The sequence below is a fragment of the Protopterus annectens genome, chromosome 10.part0, assembly GCF_019279795.1.
Source record: "Protopterus annectens isolate FY-2018-M chromosome 10.part0, PAN1.0, whole genome shotgun sequence".
Classification (NCBI taxonomy): domain Eukaryota; kingdom Metazoa; phylum Chordata; order Ceratodontiformes; family Protopteridae; genus Protopterus; species Protopterus annectens.
In genome coordinates this window covers 1641533464-1641560548 of record NC_056744.1, presented here as the reverse complement: position 1 = coordinate 1641560548, position 27085 = coordinate 1641533464, and the positions used below count along the sequence as shown (strand labels likewise).

The 27085-nt window shown below is 39.3% G+C and overlaps 1 protein-coding gene across 1 annotated transcript in view; it reads left to right on the top strand.

Annotated features, from left to right (window-relative positions):
* Positions 1 to 491: 491 nt before the first annotated feature.
* The window catches only part of LOC122814357 (serine protease 33-like), a 114635-nt gene continuing 88041 nt past the window's right edge, over positions 492 to 27085 (top strand). Inside the window, exons 1-3 of the mRNA XM_044086943.1 lie at positions 492 to 650; positions 11634 to 11657; positions 16466 to 16628. Coding sequence (XP_043942878.1) covers positions 614 to 650; positions 11634 to 11657; positions 16466 to 16628 — 224 coding nt within the window. The 5' untranslated portion in view covers positions 492 to 613. The remainder of the gene's footprint in view (positions 651 to 11633; positions 11658 to 16465; positions 16629 to 27085) is intronic.

The following is a 27085-nucleotide window of genomic DNA, read 5'->3' as shown; positions in this document are numbered from 1 at the left end:
ATTGTTGTTAGGTCCTTTTCTGTAGAACTAATCAAGTTTAACACATTTAGTTACTGACTGCAACAAATCCTTCTCCTTCCAACAGATAATCCCAAAAAGAGAAATGTTTTGTTATGCAGTCAACACATATATTTTTATTCAGTTAACAAAGGACAGTCTTTTATGTATTTCTCTCTGATTTGGGGAATAGTTCATAGTAATCAAAGCTGGTAATAAGTATGAATAATATTAAGAGAGTACAAAGAGAATCTTGATATGAAAAGGAAATAAACAACACAGGTCAGATAAGCTAGAAAGTTTCTTAGCGTACGTAAGCTATTTCAAAATATTTTGTGTAATTTATACTTTCAGCGTACTGTAAATATAAAGTGTACATGTGAGTCACTCTATAGAAATTAACCCGATACAGGAAAAACTGGATACTTCCTCTTTATAAAATACATGACCAGAATCTCTTGTTTCCTTGTGCAGGAAGATAGTAGTTAGTTTACATAGTCACACCTTTTTAAACCTTATTTTCTCCACTCCTGTAATTTAATATTTGTTACCTGACAGTCGGCTGCACACCTGGAGGAAAGCAATCACAGACAAACACACTTGCTAAGACTGGAAGATGACACTGTATGCAGCTGCTGTAATTCTAGTCTTGGGTAAGTTATTTTAATTCACGATAATCTGAGTCACTTGTTACACTTATAGTTTGTTTTCTATTGCTTTCACAATAATTTAGGAAATATTTCAAGTTAGTAGGCCAATGTAATAACACCAAATGATTTATTTTTATTTATTTAATGTATTAATTTAAAATTATGTAGGAATTTTGATCTGTAAAAACCTTTTTGATCATGAAATATGCAAACAGCACATGAAATTAAGAAGGCAGTCAAATTGCACATGGAATTCTCAGAAAAATGGCACATACGAAATAGTAAATGTCATATTATGCATTTGGGGTCACTCTGATAACATTTTTGAATGATGAAATACGATGTGTGTTTTAGTCCAGTGTTGCTGAATATGACAGATTTGACTGCTCTACACTGTAGGAAACTTTTACTTGCAGCAGAATCTGCCTCACTTCTGATAGCAGTAATTTAGTAAGTATAGCAACAGTCATAGCTCAAATATACACCCAAGCAAAACTGTTAAATCTTCTAGAGTTTGATGCATAATTGAGAGCTATACATATGTCCTTCCATTGTTTCCCTGTGAATTGCTTATGCAGTCTCCCTTCCCAATCTATAATCGTTTCTAACCTCCTCTGATTCATTCCTGTAGTTATTGTGCAATATTTTACATACCCTACTAATTATTCCTAATTTTAAATAGCAGCTTCTGTTCTAGATTCAACTAAAAGCTCTACTAGAGCAGGTCTTTCACTTAGGATTCCCCTATCCCTTTCTCTTTGCCTATACCAAGATATCAATCTCTGGTAGGGAAGGAAGTCTCTAGCCTGCAGTCCAAATTTCTTCTTGGCCTCTTCCCATTCTATTATGCTTCCCTCTCTAGTTATTTGTTCCCAGTATCTTGGTTCCTTTGCCAGTTTCCTCCAATAAATTCCAGCTCCCTCTTACCTATTGTCTGTATCCCTAATTGTAGTCATCCCTATCAGCAGAATCTTCTTTCTCCAGTCTCGTGCTGACTTGTTCTTAGAATACTTTCTGCTTCTTCATGAATATAATATTCTGTACGGTTATTCTTATTCTCCTTAATAATCTGCAGCCAAAGTTCCACTCTCGCCTTATTTCTTGAATCCCACACCCCCTTCATCATCGTCCCTTTCCACTTTGAATTACAGCTTTCTGCAGGTATTATGTATATGAGCCTTAACTGTGTAGCTCTAAAATATTCCTTCAGCTCAGGTAATTTATCCCTGTATTTTTCTTGAGTATTTTAAAGTAGCTTAGCTGATTAATGGCTTCATTTTGTAAGGAACAAAGTCAGTGTAAACATTTGAAATCTTCAGATTTATCTATATTCTGCTGATTTTAATATTGTTTTACACCTTGCTTAAAACCAGACATGATTACTGGCACAGCAATTGCGTTAAGTTAAACTGTATTTTCAGTAAATTAAACTTACATAGACACTTCCATAGAATCCTCATGCACCTGTGTTACTGGTTCTACTTTAAAACGTAGCTGGATACTTGTACTGAAGCCTTTTCTATATAGTATTCTCACCCCCAGCACTGTAGCCAGATACCTGCACTGCAGGCTTTTCTGTACAGAATTCTCACCTCCCCCCTTGTAACCAAATACTTATTGCAAGCTTTTTTGTACAGTGTTCTTACTCCCCTGCCCCCATTTTAACCAGATACATATACTACAAGCTTTTTCATAGTTTCATAGTTTTGTACTAGGCTATCTGCCCTGGGGCATTTATAAGCCTAGCCATAGTGATGTGGTACAAAAGTGTACAGAATAGATTTAGAATACTGTGCCTCTGTCTAGTAGTGACACAGTGAAGACCCCCTTACATAATAGAATTAGTTTACTGTGCCTCTGTCTAGTAGTGACACAGAGATGACCCCTGGGGTAAACCTACGATCTCCCATCCACTTGTCAAGATTTCTCTTGAAGAGAGTCAGTGAGGGGCTCTGCCTAACATGAACTGGGATTCTGTTCCAGAGTATGGGAAGCCTCTGAGTTATGAATCTGTCCCTCCAGCATGTCCTATTCATATTTGTGCTGAGGTTTAAATCTTTAGCTCTCGTGGTTCTGATGGATTTGGATTTTTGAGGTGGAGCATGTCCATCAATTCCTGATTGGACATGGCCTTGTACGTCAGGCACAGATCACCTCTGAGTAGGCAGTATGCTACTGAATGGAGCTGGAGTTTCTTTAGTCTGGCAGCATATGACATATGTTGGAGACCCTTGATCCTCTTGGTGAGGTACTTTTGGGGTCTCTCTAGCTGTTGCAAGTGCCGGGTGAGGTACATACCAAATGGGGCATTGTACTCAATCATGGGCCTGATAAGGGAGGAGTATAGGGGTACAATGACCTCCTTTGATCTGGATGTGAATCCTTTCATGATAAGGTGGGCAAGGTAGAAAGTATTTCTAACCACTTTGGCAACGTGGGTGTCAAATGAGAGGTCACTATCGACTTGGGTCCCCAGGTCTCTGATTACTTTTTCCGTACTCAGTGGGTTACTGTCTATGTGATAATTTGTGGGTACTTTGTTTTTCCCAAAGGGGATGACTATATATTTTTTGGCATTTAGTTTAAGGTCATGACTCCGGCACCAGTTGTCCGTCTCAGTGAGGCCTTTCTGTAGGATGTATGTATCAGCTGATGTATTGACTATGGCGCCCAGTTTGCAGTCATCTGCAAACTTTGTCAGCCACAACCCTCCCATGTTTGCTTTCACATCTGAGAAATAAATCTCCCACCTCCCCATTGTAGCCAGATACTTATAATGCAGGCATTTCTGTACAGAGTTATCACCTCCCACCACTATAACCAGGTATTTATACTGATACTGTAGGCTTTTCTGTAGAGTGCTCTCACCTCCCACCACTGTAACCAGATACTTATACTGCAGGCTTTTCTGTACAGGGTTTTTACCTCCCACCACTGTAACCAGATACTTATACCGATACTGCAGGCTTTTCTGTACCCCCTCCCCATTGTAGCCAGATATTTATACTGCAGGCTTTTCTGTACAGGGTTCTCACCTCACCACTGTAACCAGATACTTATACTGCAAGCTCTTCTTTGTAGTGTTTTCAACCCCCCCCCCCCCCGTTGTAGCCAGATACTTATACTGCAGGCTCTTCTGTGCAGTATTCTCATCTCCCTTCCCATTGTAACGAAATACTTATACTGCAAGCTTTTCTGTACAGTGTTTTCACCTCCCCCCCCGTTGTAGCCAGATACTTATACTGCAGACTTTTCTGTAGAGTTCTCACCTCCCACCACTGTAACCAGATACTTATACTGCAGGCTTTTCTGTGCAGTGTTTTCACCCCCCCCCCCATTGTAGCCAGATACTTATACTGCAGGCTCATCTGTGCAGTGTTTTCACCCCCAGTGTAGCCAGATACTTATAATGCAGGCTTTTCTGTATAGTGTTCTCACCTCCCACCACTGTAACCAGATACTTATACTGCAGGCTTTTCTGTGCAGTGTTGTCATCCCCCTTCCCATTGTAGCCAGATACTTATACTGCAGGCTTTTCTGTGCAGGGTTCTCACCTCACCACTGTAACCAGATACTTATATTGCAAGTTCTTCTGTGCAGTGTTTTCAACCCCCCCCTGTTGTAGCCAGATACTTATACTGCAGGCTCTTCTGTGCAGTGTTGTCATCCCCCTTCCCATTGTAGCCAGATACTTATAATGCAGGCTTTTCCGACCAGGGTTCTCACCACCCATTGTAACCAGATACCTGGACTGTAGGCTTTTTGTAAAGTATTCTCATCCCACAGCCCCATTCAGATATCATGTCTAAAAAATGGGCATCAGAGTTATTTTTTAGGTCAGAGCAATGTGTTTTGTATAAGAGGACCCACACAAGTCTAGAATCACTTTACATAATATGAAGCTTTCTTCCTTTCAAACATTTCATGATTTTCTGACTTTTCTGTTTTTCTTCTCCTTCTGCTCCCCTCAGTTTTTTTCTCCAGCTTCTCAAAATAGAGCCCTTTCATGGCTGTTCTCTTTATCTGATGTCTTTTTTCAGAGCTACTTTTTCTTGACTTTGCTTAGATTCTTATCAGTAGTGAATTTTTTTCCCTGACTTTGCTTGCAACCCTGTCAGTTTTTTATTTTTTTTTTTTAATCAGTTTTTTTATCAGTGTTATTATCTGTCAGTGCTGCAAACTTTGTGCTTATAAGAGACATGCAATCATACAAAATGAAGAGAAGAGTGCAGCTGCCCAAGAAACCATCAGGGTTATTCTTAGCATTTTGGGGGCCCCAGCAAGTGTCAAGTCATGGGTCCCTGGACACTTTCAGCATAGGTTTCACCATATCACTGCCATCCCTATAATGTAACCTTTTAGTTCATGCTGAATGATTTTAGGGGTACTGTGCACCGACTGATTACATTATGAGTTGCCTGCATATCACAGCATGTTGACTCATCTCACAGAGTGACAGTCACAGTGAATGTCATTTAGTTGAAGTGATGTTACATTACAACCCATGTACAGAGCTGTCCTTAGGTTAAATGGTGCTGTAGGTGAAGGGCTCCATGGTGCTCCCCCACAGCCTATTGTCACCCCTCTATCTTCTAGTGCTTCCCTTGTACAGAGCTGTCCTGACGTTAAATGGTGCTGTAGGTGAAGGACTTCATGGTGCTCCCACACAGCCTATTGTCACCCCCCATCTTCTAGTGCTTCCCTTGTACAGAGCTGTCCTTACGTTAAATGGTGCTGTAGGTGAAGGGCTCCATGGTGCTCCCCCACAGCCTATTGTCACCCCCCTCATCTTCTAGTGCTTCCCTTGTACAGAGCTGTCCTTAAGTTAAATGGTGCTGTAGGTGAAGGGCTCCATGGTGCTCCCCCACAGCCTATTGTCACCCCCCATCTTCTAGTGCTTCCCTTGTACAGAGCTATCCTTACGTTAAATGGTGCTGTAGGTGAAGGGCTCCATGGTGCTCCCCCACAGCCTATTGTCACCCCCTCATCTTCTAGTGCTTCCCTTGTACAGAGCTGTCCTTAAGTTAAATGGTGCTGTAGGTGAAGGGCTCCATAGTGCTCCCTCACAGCCTATTGTCACCCCCTCATCTTCTAGCGCTTCCCCCTCTCTCCCTTCCCCCACCATGAGCTCCTTACATGACACAGAATACTTTCTTCTTTCTTTTTCTCTTGCTGTTCAGCTTTTTCCAGAAGCCATGGCTTTCTCTCTGCTTTGAAGTGCATGTTACAGTTTTTAAACCACCTTTTATCCAATGACTGCATGAATAAAAATGTTGACTAAGGAAAGAAATGTATTGTTACTGTTCAACATTACCTATCCTTACATCCATTCAACACAGCAACTGGCCAAGACAGCACAATAACAGCTGTGTAGGAAGTAACTGAATTAAGCTGGGGAGTCTGCGGGGCCGCCAGTCCCTAGAAACATATTTTCACTTATTTGGTCCAGTGGTGGCCTGAACGATAGCTCATAATAAATTAACAAAACAAATGTTTGAGAGGATGCAAAATACTTATCTTTGAATACTGCCTGCTGCCCCACTCCCCCTAAAAAAGTCTCTATCCCTGCATTTCCTTGGTGTTAGACTGGAATGAAAGCAAAGGCACAAATGACCACATTTGTGTATTTCAAGTAACTACTGTCACCGCTATCCCAAAAAGGCAGCCAGCCACCTGTATATGTGCCTGATGTGTGATTGCAAGTAAAGTAATAAAATGATCACTGTAATGTATTCCAACTTGTTGCTCATAGAGAAGACAGTATCCCTAAACAGCATACAGTGATCTTCTTTGTACACCTCTGAGGACTGTAAGAGAAATAAAGGAAAGAATAACCACACTGCCCCCATTCCCAACACAATCAACTGTGCACACTTTGAAGGTTTGATTGTGAGGAAAATTAAATAAATAATGGCATAATCATCATTCTCAGCCTCCCATGCAAACTACAGCACCCTTCTCTACACACCTCTGCATAGGGCTGGTTTTAGTATGGGTGCAGTTGATGGTAGAGGACACCTCTAAGCCCATGTCAAAATCCAGTCATACAGTTTGGGGTGTAGGGTCCACCAGATCCCTAGAAACTCTAAGGATCTGAAAATTCTGTGGTGTACTTTATGGCTTATTTCTGAAAGATAATTACTTGTTAACTGCATTTTATCACTAGCCAGAAGTGTTATGTATGTGCCCAACTTTATTATGTGTCCACAGATATAAATCAGTGAAATATTTTACACACTCAGGAAGCACAAACATGCTGTACACTCACCTTCAGAGGAATGCCAGTTTACCTACAGCATGTCTTTGGGGTGCTGCAGGAAACTAGAGCATATGGGTAAACCTATACAGGGAAGGCATGCAGATTCCACACAGAAAAAGATACAGCCAAGAACTCAACAAAAACAAAGCACTGTGAAATGGTGATGCTACTCACCGCACCACTGTGCCAATGAGCAGATGCTTTCACACATTCTGCTTCTGTCAAACTACATAAGAAAACCAACTGTTACATTAAGGTCTATGTTTGTAATGGTAAGTGAAAGAAATGATGGCCAACGTGTTACTCTTAAATGCATTGCAACCACCAAACATCATCACATGCACAAAAATAATGGCAGTGCTAATGATGCGATAGAAAGTGAAATACATTATGGCCAACTTGTTACTCTTACAGTTTAATCCATCTCCTGTCCCCACCCCTCACATGCATAAGCTATAGCAATATTAGTTTTTACTGATTTCAACAACCAGCAATACATTTTGCAATATTAGTACTTCCACATCAGATCAGTGACTATTGTTTAGCAGTCATCAAACAAGATCAGGGGTAAAGTCACTTTTATACATTTCATTCAGAAATAATGTGTACCTGATATTGTCCATGATTTCACAGAATGCCCTTGATTTTACTTCATATTTTTGCCCTGACCCTCGTACAATTCTTGGTTTGCTTGTAAATCATTTGATATTGTTCATGATTTCATAGAATACCCATGATTTTACTTCATATTTTTGACCTGCCCTTGTAAAAGTCTTGGTTTGTTTGTAAATCATTTGATATTGTCCATGATTTCACAGAATGCCCTTGATTTTACTTCATATTTCTGCCCTGATGCTTGTACAATTCTTGGTTTGCTTGTATATCATTCAGAATTGCAGAGAACAAATAACGCCAGACATTAGAGTTTCATACTTATTATTATTATGAAACTGCATGTTGATGCAAAACATGGTATTCTGTTAACCTTTTAACTGAATCAGACTAATATTTAAAAAAAGTGTTTCTGATTCTAAGCCTTTATTCCACCATTATTTTTGGCTTTGCCCAGAATTCTTGACTAAGGAAGTTAAGAGTTATAGTATCTAATGTCCTTCCAGTATTTATACAACTTGCTGAAAATAAAAAACACCCCTGAAGATTGGGAACATTTGCTCTTCTTAAAATCCCAGGTAAGTGCTGAGATTGGTCACTCTGGGTTGTCAGTCTCTAGTGCTTACATTGCACACATTTATTCACTGATTAATGGTTTTATCCCTAATAGGGGTCATATTGCAAACCTGTTTAGGATAAAGCATGTAATAACAGAATGAATGATCTTCTTTCCTCCTCATTTCCCCGCACCAGTGGCAGCTTTTGCAGAGCCCCTACATAGTCAAAGATGATCAATGGGCCCCCCACAGCCACAGGTATTGTGGGTGCCTAGTGCCCGTTATGATGTTAGTTTTAATGGATAGAATTCCAACCATAATGATTTAACTATATCAAGGACACTCTAGCAGTGATAAAACATTTAATGAAATTATGAAGCCTGGTAGTTGGCACAATCCTGTCACTACAACCAAAAATATATTTGAATGTTACGGAAAATAAGTGGTGTTGGCCAGGATTCCTCATCCTGCCTGTTATTACCCACTTGCTTTATTAAGTATATAACATTGCTCACTAGCTTTTGTTGGTCTGACAAAAATAAAACATCAAAATAAGACAATTTTCTTTAGTTGGGGGTGGGGCTCCCTTAGGACTAGGGGGCCCTTAGTGACTGCAGGATTTTCTGATGCCTAAAGCTGGCAATGGAAGCTGTACGCCAAAATCAGAAAATGTAAAGAAAGAAGGCAGCAGCAAAGTCCTTATTACAGACAGCACTGAAATAGAAAAAAATGTACAATGGCAAATATAGACAGAAATATTAAACAAAACACAAATAATTAAAATAATGCAGAAGTACAATGGCAAATGCCAAAAAAGCATACAGGAACAAAGCCCTTTTCATCTGTAAACAGCATATACATAGAGAAATAAAGCAGCTGTGTAATAGGAACCACCCACAGAGGTCAGGAGACATAGAGGCACAAGCAGAGGAACAAAGTAGTTGTTGTTGTTGTGTCTTTCGGCTTATCCCAGCTAGGGGTCGCCACAGCGGAACTCCGGTCCACTAATGTTTAGTAGTGGATTTTTACGTGCCGAGTTACCAGCCCTGATGCACACCCATTCACGCATGCCCGAGTCCACACAGAACACGCTCTAGCTGAGAATCGAACGGGACTACGTCTTGCTGTGAGGCGACAACGCTACCGCAGCACCACTACCGCGGTACAGGAACAAAGTAGTAAAAAGTTGAAAACACACTGCCCTTTATCTACATAGACAGCAGATAAGTGGATATAAGCCAGCAGGTCCATATGACATTGTTCTACCTTAGAAAATCCAGTGCAGTAGTCATAAGGAAGCCTGGAAAGGTTGAAGTGAACCTTTTATTATGATTTCGATGTGGTAACAAACAGAAACAGGAAATGTAAAAATGAAGAAGTGCACAACAGGCCAGAGAGAGAGAGAGAGAGAGAGAGAGAGAGAGAGAGAGACAGCTGATGTCAAAGCAGAAAGGGAGTACAGGGAAGGGATACAAGTGAGACAACCACAAGATAGTGGGCAGTGGCCCCCATTAAGAATAGCAGGGCAATAAGAATTATTTTTAGCAGTGTGAGACAAGAAACATGCCAGGTAAGATACCACCAAAGGCAAGCTACAGCAGGAAGATAAAAGAGAGCAGTGACCATACATACAAAAGCAGACACAGGCATAACACACACTGTAGAGGGAATAGTTCTTATGCCACAGAAAGGCACAGCTGTGATTCCCCTCCCAGAATAAATTTGTGTTCAAGGAAAGCAGACATAACTTATACCAGGGAGGATGCGGATGAGCCTGGCACACGCTTGCAGCAGGAAATACCATCTCCCTGTAGTGATAAAGCACAGTACAATGTGGATAGCACAGCATGCTTAACTGAAACAGAAGCTTTTGCCCTCCAAATCCCATAAATTATTCTAGAATTTGAAGCACATAAAGTTAGCAAGTGCATAAACTTCCTTTATAGTTTTACTTAGGATATGGTTTCAGTCTACATATATACACATTAATTAGGCTGATCTAGTTTCTGTGTGGTTTCTAACTATGCCCCTTTTCACTTTGTTCTGAAATTTCATATCATCCCTTCATGTGCCAGGAGTCTGCTCACCTGTCATTGCATGGAACTCTGTATCATCAGTATTGACAGTATCATATCATCCCTTCATGTGCCAAGAGTCTGCTCATCTGTCATTGCATGGAGCTCTGTGTTATCACTATTAACAGTATCATATCATCCCCTCATGTGCCAGGAGTCTGCTCAGCTGTCATTGCATGGAGCTCTGTATCATCACTATTGACAGTATCATATCATCCCTTCATCTGCCAGGAGTCTGCTCACCTGTCATTGTATGGAGCTCTGTATCATCACTATTAACAGTATCATATCATCCCTTCATGTGCCAGGAGTCTGCTCAGCTGTCATTGCATGGAACTCTGTATCATCACTATTAACATTACAAACTGGGTCTGCTATAAGTGCTCTCATAACATTAACTTACTACCCACTTTCCTGCTGACATTCGCTCATGTTGACAAGTGCCCTAACTCCCAGCACCCCGATTTCTGTGCACCATCAATAAACTAATTATCCCTCCCAGAACCATGAGCCTAACCCTAAAAACAACTCCTGATTTTCCCTAAATCTAAAATCTCCCTCCTCTCCATAACCCTAACCTAGCACTAACTCTCGGTCACTGCCTAAACCTAAAATCCCCCTCCCCTCCCTAAACCTACTGCTCCCCTCCCCGCATCCCTTTCCCATTTAACAGTTCCATGAAGAGAGCTTCTTTGTCTTCAATTCTTGCTGCAGCTGCATCCAGGGACTCACGATCAGGCTCAACTAGGTGGGCAGATGGAGAAATAGCTAGCTGAGATCCTGGCTGTGGAGGTTCCTGGATTCCAAGCAGCTGGGGCTCAGGTGGTTGTAAGGGTCCCATAAAAACCTTGATACGATAACAAAGAACAACTATCACTGGCAGATTTGCATCACTAGACCTCTTCCTGGGTTGAGGATGAGCGATCTGTTTATCAGTTTCTATTTAACTACAATGACATGCTATATTTAAATGATTTTGAAAGCAGAAATACAAAGAAAATATTTTAGTTGAATAAACTGAGAGATGCTTTTGGCCATTACATACATGACCGCATGGAAAGGTGGTATAGATAATAAAGTCATTTTATAAAAGGTGAGGGGAAAATCACACTGTCTTAAGTGATCCAAGTGGTCATGATTGAGTAAATGATTGATTTCCATTTGTTAACCATCAATACCCAGTTGCTCCGATTCTTTTTTAGTGCTATGCTAAGGAAAACATTGATTCACAAATAGCAACAGTACATTGACATTGTGTAATATGTAGTAATACAAATATGTTTGTATAAAATAAAGAATGGGTAAATTTAGAAGTAACAGCAGTAGTAAGTAGCAGCGATTGCGTCAACAAAATTCACTGAAATTGTACAATGTTTAGCAATATAAATTCCAATTACCTCCTGTTTCCTTGAGCATTGTTGATCTTTATAAAAAATGATTCCAAACAATACCATTTAATCTTGATTTCTTTCTGTCTTTTCAGTTGTTCAAGAGATTCACACACAAGGTAAGAACACAGAAACAATTATTCTCAGTTATTTGTTTTCTCTTCTATTTTTGAGAATGCTGACATAACTGCTATGGAATAAAGAAGCTGCAGATACATTTGATGACTGACTGATGGTACTAGAGTTTAGATGAATTGTAGAATTGTGCTGCAGTTACTGCTTGGAAGTGCATCACTTTTTATAGAAAGGTATTTTATAGAAATGAGACAATTAACAGCAATGGGCTTTAAACAATGCATGTGATCTGCCCACCTAAGACAGAAAACTATCATATTTTTGCCAGCAGGCAAAGAAAGGGCTCCCTATTGAAATGTCAGCACTCAAAACACTGAGTGCCAACTCAGTGAAAAAAACAAGACAGAAGATGCAAAAGAGTAATTCTCGACCATTGCTGTTCTGCTTTAAACGTGCTATTTGCAGGGTGCAAGCCCCGCCCTACAACCCACAATGCGTGGGGCAACACCCTCACAAACTCAGACGTATGTATAGCAACTCCAAGATCGCTATACCTTGGAGAAAAAGGAATAGCAATCAAACTGCCATCTCAATCTTGGTAGATACAAATTTGTTTATTCACCTATTTTGTCTCTATATTTCAGGACTCACTCATGTGGGTCCCAACATTTCAAATGATTATCAAATGCCCACGTCTATGAACACCATGGAACTGCATCTGTTATGGCTACTGTACATGAATGGAACATTAAATACACACTATTGTCATGGATTGATCTGACGGAAAGGGTTTGAACTCTGTTACCGCTGCCCATTAATGTGACAGAGAGGTGGGGTTTGAATCCCTCTGCTGTCACCAAATGTGTCAGCTCTAGTGGTTACAGAGCTTAAATCTTTACCTCTTGTACCTATTTACAAAGCACAGAGGTAACAAACTTTGAATCCCACACCACTGATGCCAACCAGAGTACTAAGCTGGTACCAAGATCTCAGTTACTGATCCCTTTTCTAGTGAGACAATCAGAATGCAAGCTACAGCAGCTGATAACCAAAACGTCTTAATTCAAAATGGCAGTTACACCAGTGCTGTGGATATATCCTTAAACTAATATAGTAAGACATGCACTACAAGCTGTTTTAAAAAAGGCACAGATGAAACAGGTTACTGATTAAACATACAAAACATTACCATAATCACATGGGGCAAGAAAAATAATATCTTTCACACACTGTTGACAGCAAAATGCTAACTGCATCTATTGTTGTATTAATTTTAAAGATTAGTGAAGTTTCAGTATGAAATACATTTCAAAAAGGCGGTGATACATATATCTTTTTGACCCCAATTTTATTGAACTTTCAGTTGACAATTTATCAAACATGTATCCAAAATCACTATCTGCATCATATCATCATAAACTTTTTTTTACCTTACATTTTAGACTATAAACATTCTTCAGCCAATAAACCTACATGCCACCACCACCATTTATTTTTGCAACATTCTCAGTTCTCCCCAACGTTTCTTTTTTTCCCATCACTCTAGTCCTGATTGTGTAGCCAATGGTCCCGCACACATTCCATTTAAAGATATGCATTTTGTTCTTTCTCCCATTTAACAAGCCTTCCTCCACCTGCTTTATTTCGTTTATAATACCTTGCACATTGTCTAAAGTCTGTCGATCCCAATTTTCATGTTTGTTTTTTTTTTTTAATGACAACACAATTTAAATTTAAAAAGCCTTTCTTATATTCTGACATTCTAGTTCCACCACTGCCAAGGGCATTTTGCAATACATCTTTAAACTCAATCAGCTTTGCAAATTCCCAAAAAATATGCTTTAATTTTCTGCTGTCACTTCCCACATACCTCGAACAGTTACTGTAAACCAGAGGGAAGATGCTCTGTAGTCTATTGGGGTATAAAAATATCTGTGCAGGCATTTCCACGTATATATCCTGAACCTTCTTGATCTAGTCATGCATTTTGAAGAAGTGAACATTTCTCCCATTGACCCTTTGCAGGTTGTCCACAAATCCGTTTTTCCCAGTCCTACTGAGTTCCTTCGACTGATTTTTATAATTGTCATATGTTAATTTGTAGGCCAGACTTATTCCTTTTTTATAGCACTATCCATTCTCAGTTTCATTAAATATTAGACGCGCACACACACACACACACACACACACACACACACACACACACACACACACACACACACACACACACACACACACACACACACAAGCTAAATCTCCCTTACCTAATTCTTGCCCTAGCCTATCCCTAAAACACACAGACTTGCAGTCTCGCCATTTACTTTTGTAATCAACAAGAAGTCACCCAAGACAGAGTTTGCAAAAAGGGCCCTTTGCTCTAATCATACAGCAGTTCACTTGTGCCAAACAAATGAGTTTCAACACAAGTGAACTGCAGCAATATATTTTAGTGAATGGTTTCTCTGTGTGACCTTTTAACCCTTTGGTTTGGATGTTAGTTGGGATATTTTTCAGGCACCCTAATGTTAATGCACATCAGTCTTGGTTTTAAGCTCTGAGTTTTCAAAGTATAGCCAAACAATCCACTTATGCTGTTCTGATGAGGTCAGAAAAAGGCCAAAACATGGAATGTCTACATCTGGGGCCGGGGGTCGACTTTATTGATCTGTATATACCCATAAAGACTTAAAAGTAAAATGTCATTGGCATTTGGAAGCTATGTGGTGCAAACACTGGTATTTCCTTAAGGGGTCATTTTAATATATCCTACGGGGCTCCACTTCAGATGGTTGAAGACTCTATCTTGGTGGGTCTTTCTTGCAGTTTTTACTAAATAGTTTGTCTGTGAGACACTTTTACTCTGATTTGGATGTTATTTGAGATATTTTTTGCAGTTGCCTCAATGCTTATAAGCTCTGTGTTTCTAATGTATAGCCAAACAATGCAGTTATTTCATACTGATGAGGTCAGAAAAATGCTGATGTATGGCATGTCTACATTTGGTGGGGTTTGGCTTTATTGGTCCAAAAATACCCATAAAGACTTAAAAAGTAAGAAATCACTGGTATTCTGATGCCATCTAGCTAAAACATTGGTATGTCCTTGAAGTGCCATTTACAAATATCACATGCACCTCCACTATAGAAGTTTTAGCGTTGTTGCTTCACAGTAAGACGTTGTCCGGTTCGATTCTCAGTTAGAGCATCTTCTGTGTGGAGACATGCGTGAATGGACGTACCTTCTTGAAGGTTGAGCATCAGGGCTGGTAACTCGGCACGTAAAACTCAACTACCAGTCATTAGCGGACCAGAGTTCCGCTGTGGTGACCCCTAACAGGGAAAAGCCGAAAGATGCAAACAAACATACAGTGATGTCTCTCTTGTCTGGGTCTTACTTGCAGTTTTTATTATATTTATCTATCTACAGATATAGATGTTATTACATACATTTTTATTGATACACATAGACATCAGCACACACTTCATTGCTTCCACTTAGAATACACTTTCATCAACATTGTAAGGCATCAGAAAACAAAGCACTGCAAAAGCTCTTCTGATCCTTTGGTTCAAAATGTTTTGCATGCACAAATTAGCAAAATGTAAGCATATCTTTGGGGGCTTGGCCCACACACACATCCTTACTTTTACAAACTAACTTCACTGTCACTCAAATGTGACCAAGGGGAAATCACTAATAGGATAATACAGTCAACTAAATGTGATTTAGATGACACATCAACTACCCATCAAGCTGAGTGTTCAACCAAGTGCATAGTTACCACATTACACACACACACACACACACACACACACACACACACACACACACACACACACACACACACACACACGTATATGCGCATAGATGATATAAGTGCCTACATGTTAGCATGTGTGTTTACAGTATCTATGTTAACTGTGAAATTCTAATATTTCCTTTCTTAAGTCCTTTTTTCAGGCAAGTTTCATCACCTATATGACATTTATAATGAATTAAGACATGCAATTTATAAGGTCCAGACAGAAGTTTCACCAATTGTACTATGAATGCCATCTTGCTAATCATGACAGCACAGCTCCAGAGAATGACAGTCATAATAGTTGTGACCTAGGAAATGATGTGTGTTCATAGGAGCTTCACCCACCCCCAAGGAAAATGTGGATCCATTGCAGATCCATGCTCCTTTTCCAATGGAAATATGAACTACTCTGGTGAAAAGCATTTTGTGAGGGACACAATCTTGTCTGAGCAGTAAAGAAGGCATTAGTGGGATCAAAATCTAAAGGGTAATTATCAAGCATGTCCAGTGTGTCGAACATGAAGAAGACATTTTGAGCACTGCCACTGGTCAAATGATGAAGACGCATTTTACAAGCATGCACACAATAATTCAAAATGAAGACAATGCATTTCTGAGCATGCTCAAAATGAGTAAGATGTCTGGCAGCAATAACAATGGGAGATGCCATGAGCCACTAGGAAGTTTATCCTGCAAATGGCATAATTCCATCTGTCTTCAGCTGAATAAAATGTGATTGTGAGCAAGCCATTTAACTAGGCAATTTCCAAAGTTATCTCTTTAATGGAAGGTGTTACCTTGTGTGCCTTGTCCAGTTAAGAAAACGCAGATGACAAACTATTGCACCCGTTGATCATCATTATATACCTTACACATCATGTTAAAATATATGTTGATGTAGCGTTATTTTTACACCTGATGCATAAATTGCATGTAACAGTATAGAAATGGATTAAGCTTTTAGAGGTAATTCTCTCTTAGCATCATCAGATTTTGCTTTTTTTTTTTTCCTGAAGATTTTTGCATTTAGTAACCTTCTTTGTTTTTCAGCGTGTGGAAATCCAGTTTTCACCAGACGTATTGTGGGAGGGACTGATGCAGTAGAGGGGGCATGGCCATGGCAGATCAGCTTAAGGAGGAATGGCCGACATATTTGTGGTGGTTCCCTCATAGCAGCTGACTGGGTTGTGACGGCAGCTCATTGCTTTGCAAGGTAAGCACAGAGTAAAGATTTTATATCATTTGTCTCCATTTAGACATTAGTCAGGTCTAAATTCTGATTTGGTTCCATGACATCTGTTCATACCTCTCAAACTCTTAGTGCAAAAAATCTGTACAAAGCCTAAAATAATGGGGGACCAATGGCCCAAAAATAGGGACAGATTTTAAATGTTGCTGTCATACACATAGAAAATTGCTATAATAACAGGAATTGCATTAGGATGCATTTTCTGATGGATATGAAATCTGATGTAGGTCATTATTTAGTGACTTAAATCCTCAATGATTTTCCAAGAAATACACATTTTTTTGAAGAGCAGACCAAAAATGTGAGACAAACATTTGGACATTCTGCAAAAATCTGGACAGTTGAGAGGTATGCATCTGTTCTGTCCTCATTTTCTACTTCCCAATCAGCTTTTATCATATTTTATAGCTTTGCTTCACACTAAACTATTCTGTCATTCCACAATTGCTAGGAAATAAATAAAGGTCTTCTCTGCCTGATTAGCAATTTAAAATCAATTGCTTTATTCCCTGCAGCTTCACAATATCCATTTTTTTGCATGGTATCCTGCAGCTTTTACTTTTTTATATTTAATTATTATTAATAATATTACTATTTTTATTATTAATTATTATTATTGTATCTGACTAGGTAAGTAGTCAAGAGTTGTATATCAGCCCTTTTCACAGCCATGGCCTAGATAAGATAAATGTATGCAAATATGAAGTAGCACAAGCAAACGTATTTAACCATGCTGAACTGTGAACTTAGAAATTAAAGAAACAAATATATACAAAGAAGTCAGAGGATAATGTCAGACATTTAAGTTTAAGACTTCATATCCTTCAGAAAAGTCACGCTAATGCAAAAGGTATTATTCTATCAACTTTTTAAATTTGTAAAAGCGGTAAAAAGTGTCCCCATTTTGGGCCTTTGCCCCCCATTATTTGTGGCTTTGTCCAGATTTCTTGCTATAAGAAGTTGAGTGGTATGGTATTAATATAAATGTATTTCACCTCTCAGTGATATCACCATAAGGATAGTGTATACATGTCTATAAACTTTAATGGGCATGAGAGGAGGTGCATGTATTAAAGTCTATTGATGCATCATTATGCTGCCTCCTACACTAATATCATCAAGGTAAAAGTTCAAAATTCAGTGATGTCAGCACAGGTAAAAACAGAACTTAACACAGGGTTTAATTAAAAAAAACAGGGCAAGTATATCCAGAAGAATGGAGGGTTAATGGCATTTTAGGCATCAGGTGCTGTGGTGCAAAGGCAAGTGAAAAATTGTGGAGGATTGCTATAAGCATAGACTAGGTAATATCTACTTACCCTTTCATTTAGCACAATGCCTAAATTGTCTGCATGCACCATATTCCAATAAGCACTAGTTTGTTTTAATCGGACTGTACTGTCTTCAGGCCTGATGCAGTAATGCCACTGTCACTCCTATAGTCGACCCACACTGAATATGAGCTTATATTCAGATACACTAAATTGGATTAGCACTTAACTGTCATATTAAATTAGCAGTGCTGCAGTGCAGAGCTGTCTGTATTACCATGAAACAGTTACTACAAACACGCAAACTCACCACACACACACGCGCACACACCCACACACACACACACACACACACACACACACACACACACACACACACACACACACACACACACACACACACACACACACACCACTTGACTGCAGTGAAAACCGAACTCCTACCTAAGTACATAGACTACAGTCTCAGACAGCACTTTACAGGTGATGACATCAGCAGTATCAGGTGAGGGGAATATGATAATAGCAGTGTCTCACATGCTGGTGTAAAAAGCTCTCTCTAATGTCAAACAAATGCACAAGCACACCAGCTGACTGCAGTGAAAACAGAACCCCTACATATTTATGTACACAGACTACAAAGCTCACTACTTTATGCAAGTGCACATTACAAGTCTGACTTTTACAAGGCTGCAGGACAACTTATAGTGGATGACATCAGCAGTGGATGTTGGAGAGAAGTTGTTGGGAAATCTGCATGAAATGAATGTGTAGGCATGTGCAAGTGCCAAAATACTGCCAATGCATGGGATTGGTGTGGTAACTGTAGGATACACACTTATATTCTTCTGGCTATATAGACATACACATAAACACACGCACAGCTGACTACTGTCAGAACAGAACACCTACCTATGTAAGTACAGAGACTACAGAGCTCAGTATTTTACGCAAGCACCACAACACAAGTCTGACTTTTACAAGGCTACAGGACAACTTATAATGGATGACATCAGCAGTGGATGTTGGAGAGAAGTTGTTGGGTGGCCTACCTGAAATGGATGTGTCAGCATGTTCAAGTGTTAAAATACTGTCAATCCATGGCATTGGAGTTGTACCTGCAGGATACACACTTATTCTCTTCTGGCTAGATAGAGACACCCACAGTTGACTGCAGTGAGAACAGAACCCTCTACCTAAGTGCACAGACTACAGAGCTTAGTATTTTATGCAAGCACCATGGCACAACTCTAACCTTTACAAGGCTGCAGGAGAACTTACAGTGGATGACATTAGCAGTGGATGTTGGAGAGAAGTTGTTAGGAGGCCTGCATAGGTTTACAGGTTCATAGGAGGTTACTAGGCTAATGGCCAAGGTACTTTATAAGCCTAGCCATGTAAAAACCCAAGTACCCTTACTGACCATAGTTAGATGGTTATTAGAGTGGTTTTGTGACCAGCATTGACTGCCCCTGTGCAGAGGGACATATATGCTACCCCTGGGGTAAATTTGCTGTCACCCATCCAGCTGCCAAGATTGCATTTGAATAGGGTCATTGAGGAGCTCAGCTTCACATGGAGTGGGAGCCTACTACAGAGGAGTGCAACCACTGGTAGGTATAGCTGTCACTCCAGCATGTTCTATTTATGTCATAGGCTAGGTTGAGATCCCTGGAACAAGTTATTCTTGTCCGATTTGATTTGCAAAGGTCCAACATTTCCATTAGGGCAGGGTCAGAGACTGCTCTGTAGGTCAGGCATAGGCCACCTCTCAGCAGTCTGTGTGATACTGAGTACAGTGAGAGGGCTTTCCGTCTTTCCATGAATGTCATGTTTTGGAGGTCCTGGACTCTCTTGGTTGGATACCTCTGTGGTCTCTCAAGTTGCTGCAGGTGTCTGGTGAGGTACATATGAAAGGGAGCATTGTACTTAATTAGTGATCTGAAAACGGTAGAGTACAGTGGAGCTATGACCTCCCTGGTCTTGAATGCAATGCTCTTATTTATGAGGTGTGCAATATAGAAGGCTTTTCTTACTACTTTGGATACATGGTGATTGAAGTTTAGATTGCTATCAGCCTGTGTTCCTAAGTCTCGCACCACTGAGTTTGAGCTTACAGGGGTGCTATCTATATCATAATCAGCAGGGACTACTTCTTTACCAAAGGGGACAATGAGGCACTTTTTGCATTAAGCTCCAGTCTGTGAGTTTGGCACCAATCATTTGTATATGTCAGCCCTTTTTTGTAATAAGTTAACATTGTTGGGGGACTCTATATGATTACACCCAGTTTACAGTCATCTGCAAACTTGGTAAGCCACAGGCCATTTACCATTGCTTGGACTTCAGAGAAATTGTGTCCAAACAGTAGAGGGCCCAGCAGAGATCATTGTGGTACTAACTGGTCTACTGGTGGAGGTGGACTCCCCAACTTTGACAGTGTGCATTCTGTCAGTGAGCCAGTTGGCTAACCATCTAGTAATGTACAGGTTACTATCCAGATGGGAGAGTTTCTCTTTGATACCTCAATGGGGATTGTGTCAAAGTCCTTTGTTAAATCAACATAGGCAGTATGTACTGTTTTTCCCTCATCCAGAGCTTTGGTGATATTGTCAAAGAAATCCACTAGGTTTAATAAGCAAGACCTACTGTTGACAAACCAAATTGGGTCAGGTCAAGAGTTCCGAAGGTCGGCTATGTCCTTGTGGATAAGGTCTCTCACTTTTTTATTTTTAGGTCTTTTGGGTTTCTAATACCATGACATGAATGGACCCCATTCCTAAGTCAAAATACAATTAAAGTTCTTGAAATTAGTATTGTTTCACTCTTTGATGTCAGCCAAAAGTGCTCTTTGCAACATATGCAATGTGCTCAGTAATGACTCCTGCAGTTTGTATGGAGTTACATGTATTGGTAGCATATCTAAATAAGATTTTAGACTCTTTTTTTATAAGACCCATTGCTCCTACTTCTATTGGAACTATTTGGGTATCTTTCTTCCACATTGCTCTTGTTTCTGCTTGCAGATCCTGATATTTTATAACTTTATGTCGCTCTGTGTGCAGGACACTGTAGTCACTGGATGTGGTGATTTCAATAATCAATGCTACTCTTGTCTTCCTTTCCTGGACTGCTATATCCAGTTTTCTAGCATCTATCTTTTGAATTGTTGGTAATGGATAATCCCATGTGATGTAGACGTCATCATTTTCTATGATGCTTTGTAGCTCATATTTCCAGTGCTTTTCAGCCACTTCAAAACCACAATGTTTGCACAATCCCCAGTGCAACAGTCTCACTATGTTATTGTGCCTTTCAGTATACAGTCATTCTGCCATTAATATGTCACAACCACCAATGAGGTGTGTGACTGTTTCCAGTTCGGTTTTACAAAACCTACATCTGTCTGTTTCTCCCACATGTTCAATGGACTTTGTAAATCAGTGTGTACGTAGCCCACTATTTTGAGCCGCCAATATTAACCTTTCATCTCTTGGTTTGAATTCACCTCTCCTTAACCATTCCTGCATTCGGCCCTGTTCAACATGAGGTTCTTACAGAAGTTTTCTATACTTGCAACTATATTTATGCATTTTCCACATTTCTTGCCTTTTCATCTGACCCTTCACCTTATATTCTTTCTTTTGTTTTTTGGCACATTCAGTTGCTGACTGCTTTTTATCTACTTCTGGTTTGATTTCCTTCCCTGCTTGACGGTGATATGCTTCTGCTAGATTAAGCAGGGAAGTCATCTTAGATTTATTCTCCTCATGTTTCAAAACTTTCACTACATTTGAGTCTCGTGAGGTCAGCAGATATGTGTGAAGTCCCACGATTGCAGATCTGTATATGTAATCAATTTCAAGGAGGCCCATCCCTCTTTCGGAATGGGGAATATATAATCTTGGTATGCACTGATTTGTATAGATCATTTGATGAACATGAAGCATCCTTCTTGTTTTAATATCTAATCTATCCAATACATTTTGGAACAATCACTCCAAAACTGTAAGTTAGGACAGGAAGTGTAAATTGGTTTATTGCTTAGATTTTGTTTCTAGATGTCAAGTATTGTTTTCAGGATTAATTTAAGTCTTCCAAAATATTCCATACTAAGTTGTACTCACATTTGTTCATGTTTTATTGCTGATCCGTCATCAATTCCCAAGTATTTATACACTCCCTCTTGCTCAAGTTCTTTTATATCACATTCTTGTCCCAAACTGATGTTTTCCTGGTGCTGCAGTTTTCCTGCTTTAAAGGTCACTTTTGCACATTTATCAAGGCCAAATGACATTCTAATATTATCTGAAAAAGTTTTGGCAGCCTGCAGCTGTGCTTTCAGTTCCTCATCTGATGAGCTATACAGTTTTAACTCTTCAATAAATAAAAGACGAGAAGTCTTTAGACTTTGTTGTTTTCTAGGAACCAAATTGTAGCCATGGCCTAAGTTGTTAAGTAAACAGCTTAATGGGTTAAGGGCAAGGCAGAACAGCATGGTGACAGAGAGTCACCCTGGAATATCCCCCTTTGAATTCTTATCCCTGGGATAATAATTTGTCCTTTATTGTGGTTTAATTGCAAGGTGGTCTGCCATTGTTTCGTGGTCTCTGTAACATAGTTGATCAGTGTAGGATGTAACTTGTATATTTTTAAGCAGTCTTTTATCCACGAATGCAGGATACTATCAAATGCTTTTTTGTAGTCAATCCATGCCACACTTAGATTCTTCCCCTTTTTACAGTTCTCCACTATGACTTTATTTAATAACAACTGATCCTTTCTTCCATATGACTTTCTTTTATTGCACTTTTGTTCTACTGCCATAATTGAGTTTTCTTCCAAATGACTATAAATTCTGTCAGCATCAATTCCCATGTATAGTTTATACCTCGTCGGAAGGCAAGTTATTGGTCTATAATTTTTGGGGTAGTTTGCAGGTTCACTCTTAAGTAGGAGTATTGTTTTACTTGTTGTTAGCCAGATTGGTGTCTGTTTGGGGTGCACAGATAAATAGTTCCTACTCATGGCTAGGTCTTCATGCAAAGATGTTAATACTTTTAACCAAAAGTTAGGTACTGCATCTGGGCCTGGGGTTTGCCAATTAGAGGCTTTTCTTAACTATGTTTCAATCTCTCTTGCTGTTACTTCATCACATTTCATATCCTGTACCTTTAAACTTCTTATTCTTTCTTTTACTTCTTTTATCCATTTAGCATCTTTGTTGTGTTCCACAGGATCTTCATAGATACTTCTCCAAAATACATCTATTTCCATCTATTTTTGGTGGTCTTTCAATTCCTTTTACCTTGTTTCCCAATTCTCTATAAAACTTTTTTGGGTCATCACTAAATTGCTTATTTTCTACTTTTCCTTTATATTTATCTGTGTATATTCTAAGTTTTTCCACCTGTGCTGAAAATTTTAATTTATTATTTGTGCACGGTAGATCCTGGTCTGTTCTAATACTGCATACTGCTTTATCACATCTATCTTTCTTAGTATTTTTGTTGATCTATTCTCTCTACTATAGTCTTCTAACAGTGACACTTCTTGTCTTAATTGCTTTATATTTTTCTCTGTTTGATACTTTCATTATGGTAGTCGATGTCTCCTTTTCCTTTGCCTCACTACTTTGTGCTCTTGTGGTAGAACTTTATCAGTTATTAATTTAGTTGCACTGTAACATATCCTGTTAACTTCTGTTATATCGTATGGATCTCTATGGACTGTTTTAATTACTGTGTTCATTTGTTTTATCAGACTTCTGACTTTTGGGGGTTTTATTGACCTTCTGCAGTCTTTCTTTCACTGATTTTAATATATCTATCTATGTCCATTAAATCAAGCAACTCTTCCCCTAGTTCATTTTCTTCCAGACTGAGGCTACATCCTTTGTTTTCCACTTCCTGCAGACATTCTATAGATAGTTCTATAGTATCTTCCTGTGCCACCTTATCTTCAATTTCATCCTGTGCCATCCATTGCTTTGTCATATGGGAACTCACTCCTCAACATTGACTGCATCAGAGTTTCCGCAGTCTCCTGTTCCTTCCCTTGCTGTCTAGCTTTAAGTGAATGTTTATACTGGTTTCCTGTGGAAGGATTCAAAATATTTTGACATGGCACCTGATCAGTTGCTTCCTGTTCCACTGGTTTCCCTTTAATTTGGATACCCATTGCTCTATCCTGTTGTGGTGCTTTCTACATTAGATCTTCTACACCGAATCCCTCACTTTGCAGGTGCTCCATAACCTCCATTTCTATTTCTTTAACTTCTCTGTTACTGATATCTTATTCTACTTTTCCTCTTTGTCTTCTTACCTTTTGTATTGTAAAGTTTTTCATATCTGGATTCCTTTGCTTATATTTCTCTTCAAATATCTTTGATGCTGCTCTTTTTGTATTGGTTAATTTTGCTTTCTCCTTGGCATAAATATTACACCATATTAAATCTCTTTTTCTTTCCCATGTCCATATTTCTTCTTCAGATGTCTCCTGATCTTCCTGCTTCTCCTTACTTTGGGGACTCACTCCATCATGCTGTGATACAGTCTGTATCTATGATGATTATTTCCATAGCCTTGAAGATAAGGCTGGTTAGGCTCATGGGTTGGTAGTTCCCAGGATCAGTTGATGGATGTGTAGGCATGTTTAATTATGAAGATAGTTCTAGTTCTGCATGTTACCAGATTGTCGTGCATTGCATAGCACACAGCATTTGTTATTAATTTATGTAGTGCAGTTGATATATTTGTGAACAAGTACTGAGAGACAAGAAATGCAGTGCATGGAGGGGAAGAAACACATGGCGGCATTATAAATATGTGGCATATTGTTATATAGGGCCTTCAGTTTGTTATGTTTCCACATGTAGTTTCATGGCATGAACAGTAAATGGACAGTAAACAGCACTATTACATGTTAATATTGACTTTGTATAGGGCAGTGGTAAGCAACAGGTTTGCGTGATGGTTGGCAAAGTCTTTGTACAGTGAGATTCACATTTCCATGACTTTCCCTGTTTGCACATAGTTAAGTAATATGCAAATGCAGGTATCATTGCTAAAATTATGAGAGTTGGTATTGAGTGTATGAAGCACATCTGCTGCTTAGCTGACTCTCTGGCAGCAGGTGTAAATGCATTGATACAGTTCCTTTTCAGCACAGATAATACTGGGTTTTGGTTTGAATCAAGGTGTATCTACTACTGTTAAACAAACAGTGATATGGCAATGACATTATTCTTTATGGTACATTCAGCATGTGTTACTGTGTGTTGACATAGCACAGTGGGGTTAAGTGGCATTGAGCAGAGGTAACCACAGCAATGAAGAGCCATTCACCATTGTTTGGTATTGGTGTGCAGTGCCAAACTCTGCACAATCATAGAGGCCAAAAGTGAATGGATCATTTGCTTTTTCTGGTACTTATGTGTGTTGTGTGTGATTCATTTTTGACTAGATTATAGGAGTTAAAATGGGGTAGATAGGAAAGTGGTGAAATGGGGAGCAAGCAAGACAAATCAATATAGGAATGTTCATGAGGGTGGTTGGAAAGGACCATAGCTATCCATTTCTTCAACAGTGAAAACTGAAAATATGTGAAGAATATTAGCTGAATTTAGAATGTCACCTGCAGAAAGAGGGGGTGACAATAACATAATCATGTTGTATAGCCAATTATTTATTTATTTATGTTCAGTTTGATGACTAGGGAAATCCACTGGGCCAAGAAGAGCCCATTTTCAGTGGAGGCATGGAGAGAAAAGATCCAAGCAAAATTCAATACAGTATTTACATGTTGCAAGATACACATAATATTGAAAAAAATATTGTAAGCAAAAATATACATTGGGGAAAAGCTCCAAGCAGAATTGAATAAAGTATTTACATGCTGCATGTTACACATAATTTTGAAAATGTACAGTACGCAAAATATACAACATATAGTTATTGAACATAGTAGTTCAGGTACACTGTGAGAGTTGAGAAGAGCATACAAGAGCAGTAAAGAGAAGTACATCAAGGTAGTAGACTGTCTTGTACATTGGACTGAATCAAGTTTGTCAAGAAGTCGTGTGTGAAATGGAGAGCTATGTATGGGACAATATTTTCTTTGTGGGACAGGTGGCCATTTTTTTAATTCAGTAAGAGAGGAATGCTGGGTAAGGGACATTGGTATTTCTGGGTCAGGTATGTTGGGTAGGTGAGGAAGAAGTTGCAAACAAGACAAGACACAGGGATAGTGAAAGACACAAAAGGTTGAAGAAACCATGACTGGGGTGAGAGAGGGCACAACATGGGCTCATGTCCATCAAATATGGATACAGTGAGAGTCTAGTACTCACCCACTGGATGGTCATCACTGTCCTATTACTCCACTGGTGGCTGGAGTGCTTGATATCTTTTCATCCTTGCATACCATGAGGGAGAACAGCCTCTTCATCTGGCATAGGCATATACCAATGGTGTGATGCACAACCCTACACACCAAACCTGGCATCTCCTGAAAGATGATGAAATCCTCACCTCCACCACTGCTCCCGGAGGGTACCAAAGCACCAGCTGCCAGGGCAGTACTACCTGAGGGTGCATATAATGCAGGGGCAGCAGAGGCAGTGCTGCCACGTTAGGTCCCAGATGTGCTGGGCATTGGTACTGGAGCTGGTGGAGCGGGTCAGGCTGACCAACTGGGGCTGGCCTACCTCACTGTGCTGTGAAACATGTAGTGATTTGTTACAGATGGATGACATGGAGACATTTTGGCAGCACATAATAGAAAATAAAAAAAGAGATAAGGGTTGGGGTGATAACATTAGTACCATCATATGTGACATACAATGCATTAAGTATTACATTTAAGTATACATCCTAACAACTACACAGTTTAACTAGATTGCTGAAAGTAATCCTTGAAATATGCATATATTTCACATATGCTTGTTTCAATTATACAGATTACAGTTAACAGCAGGGCTCTACTTTTATGTAATATTATTAAAGAAATGCAGTATTGTATATTTGTTAATCATGGTATCTGAAGGTTGACTACAGAATAATGCTTTCATACTTACTTTTATAGTTAGGATATGCATGTTCAATTTGCTATAACTGTATACAAAACCAAAAATCTATCTTTAACCTTTAA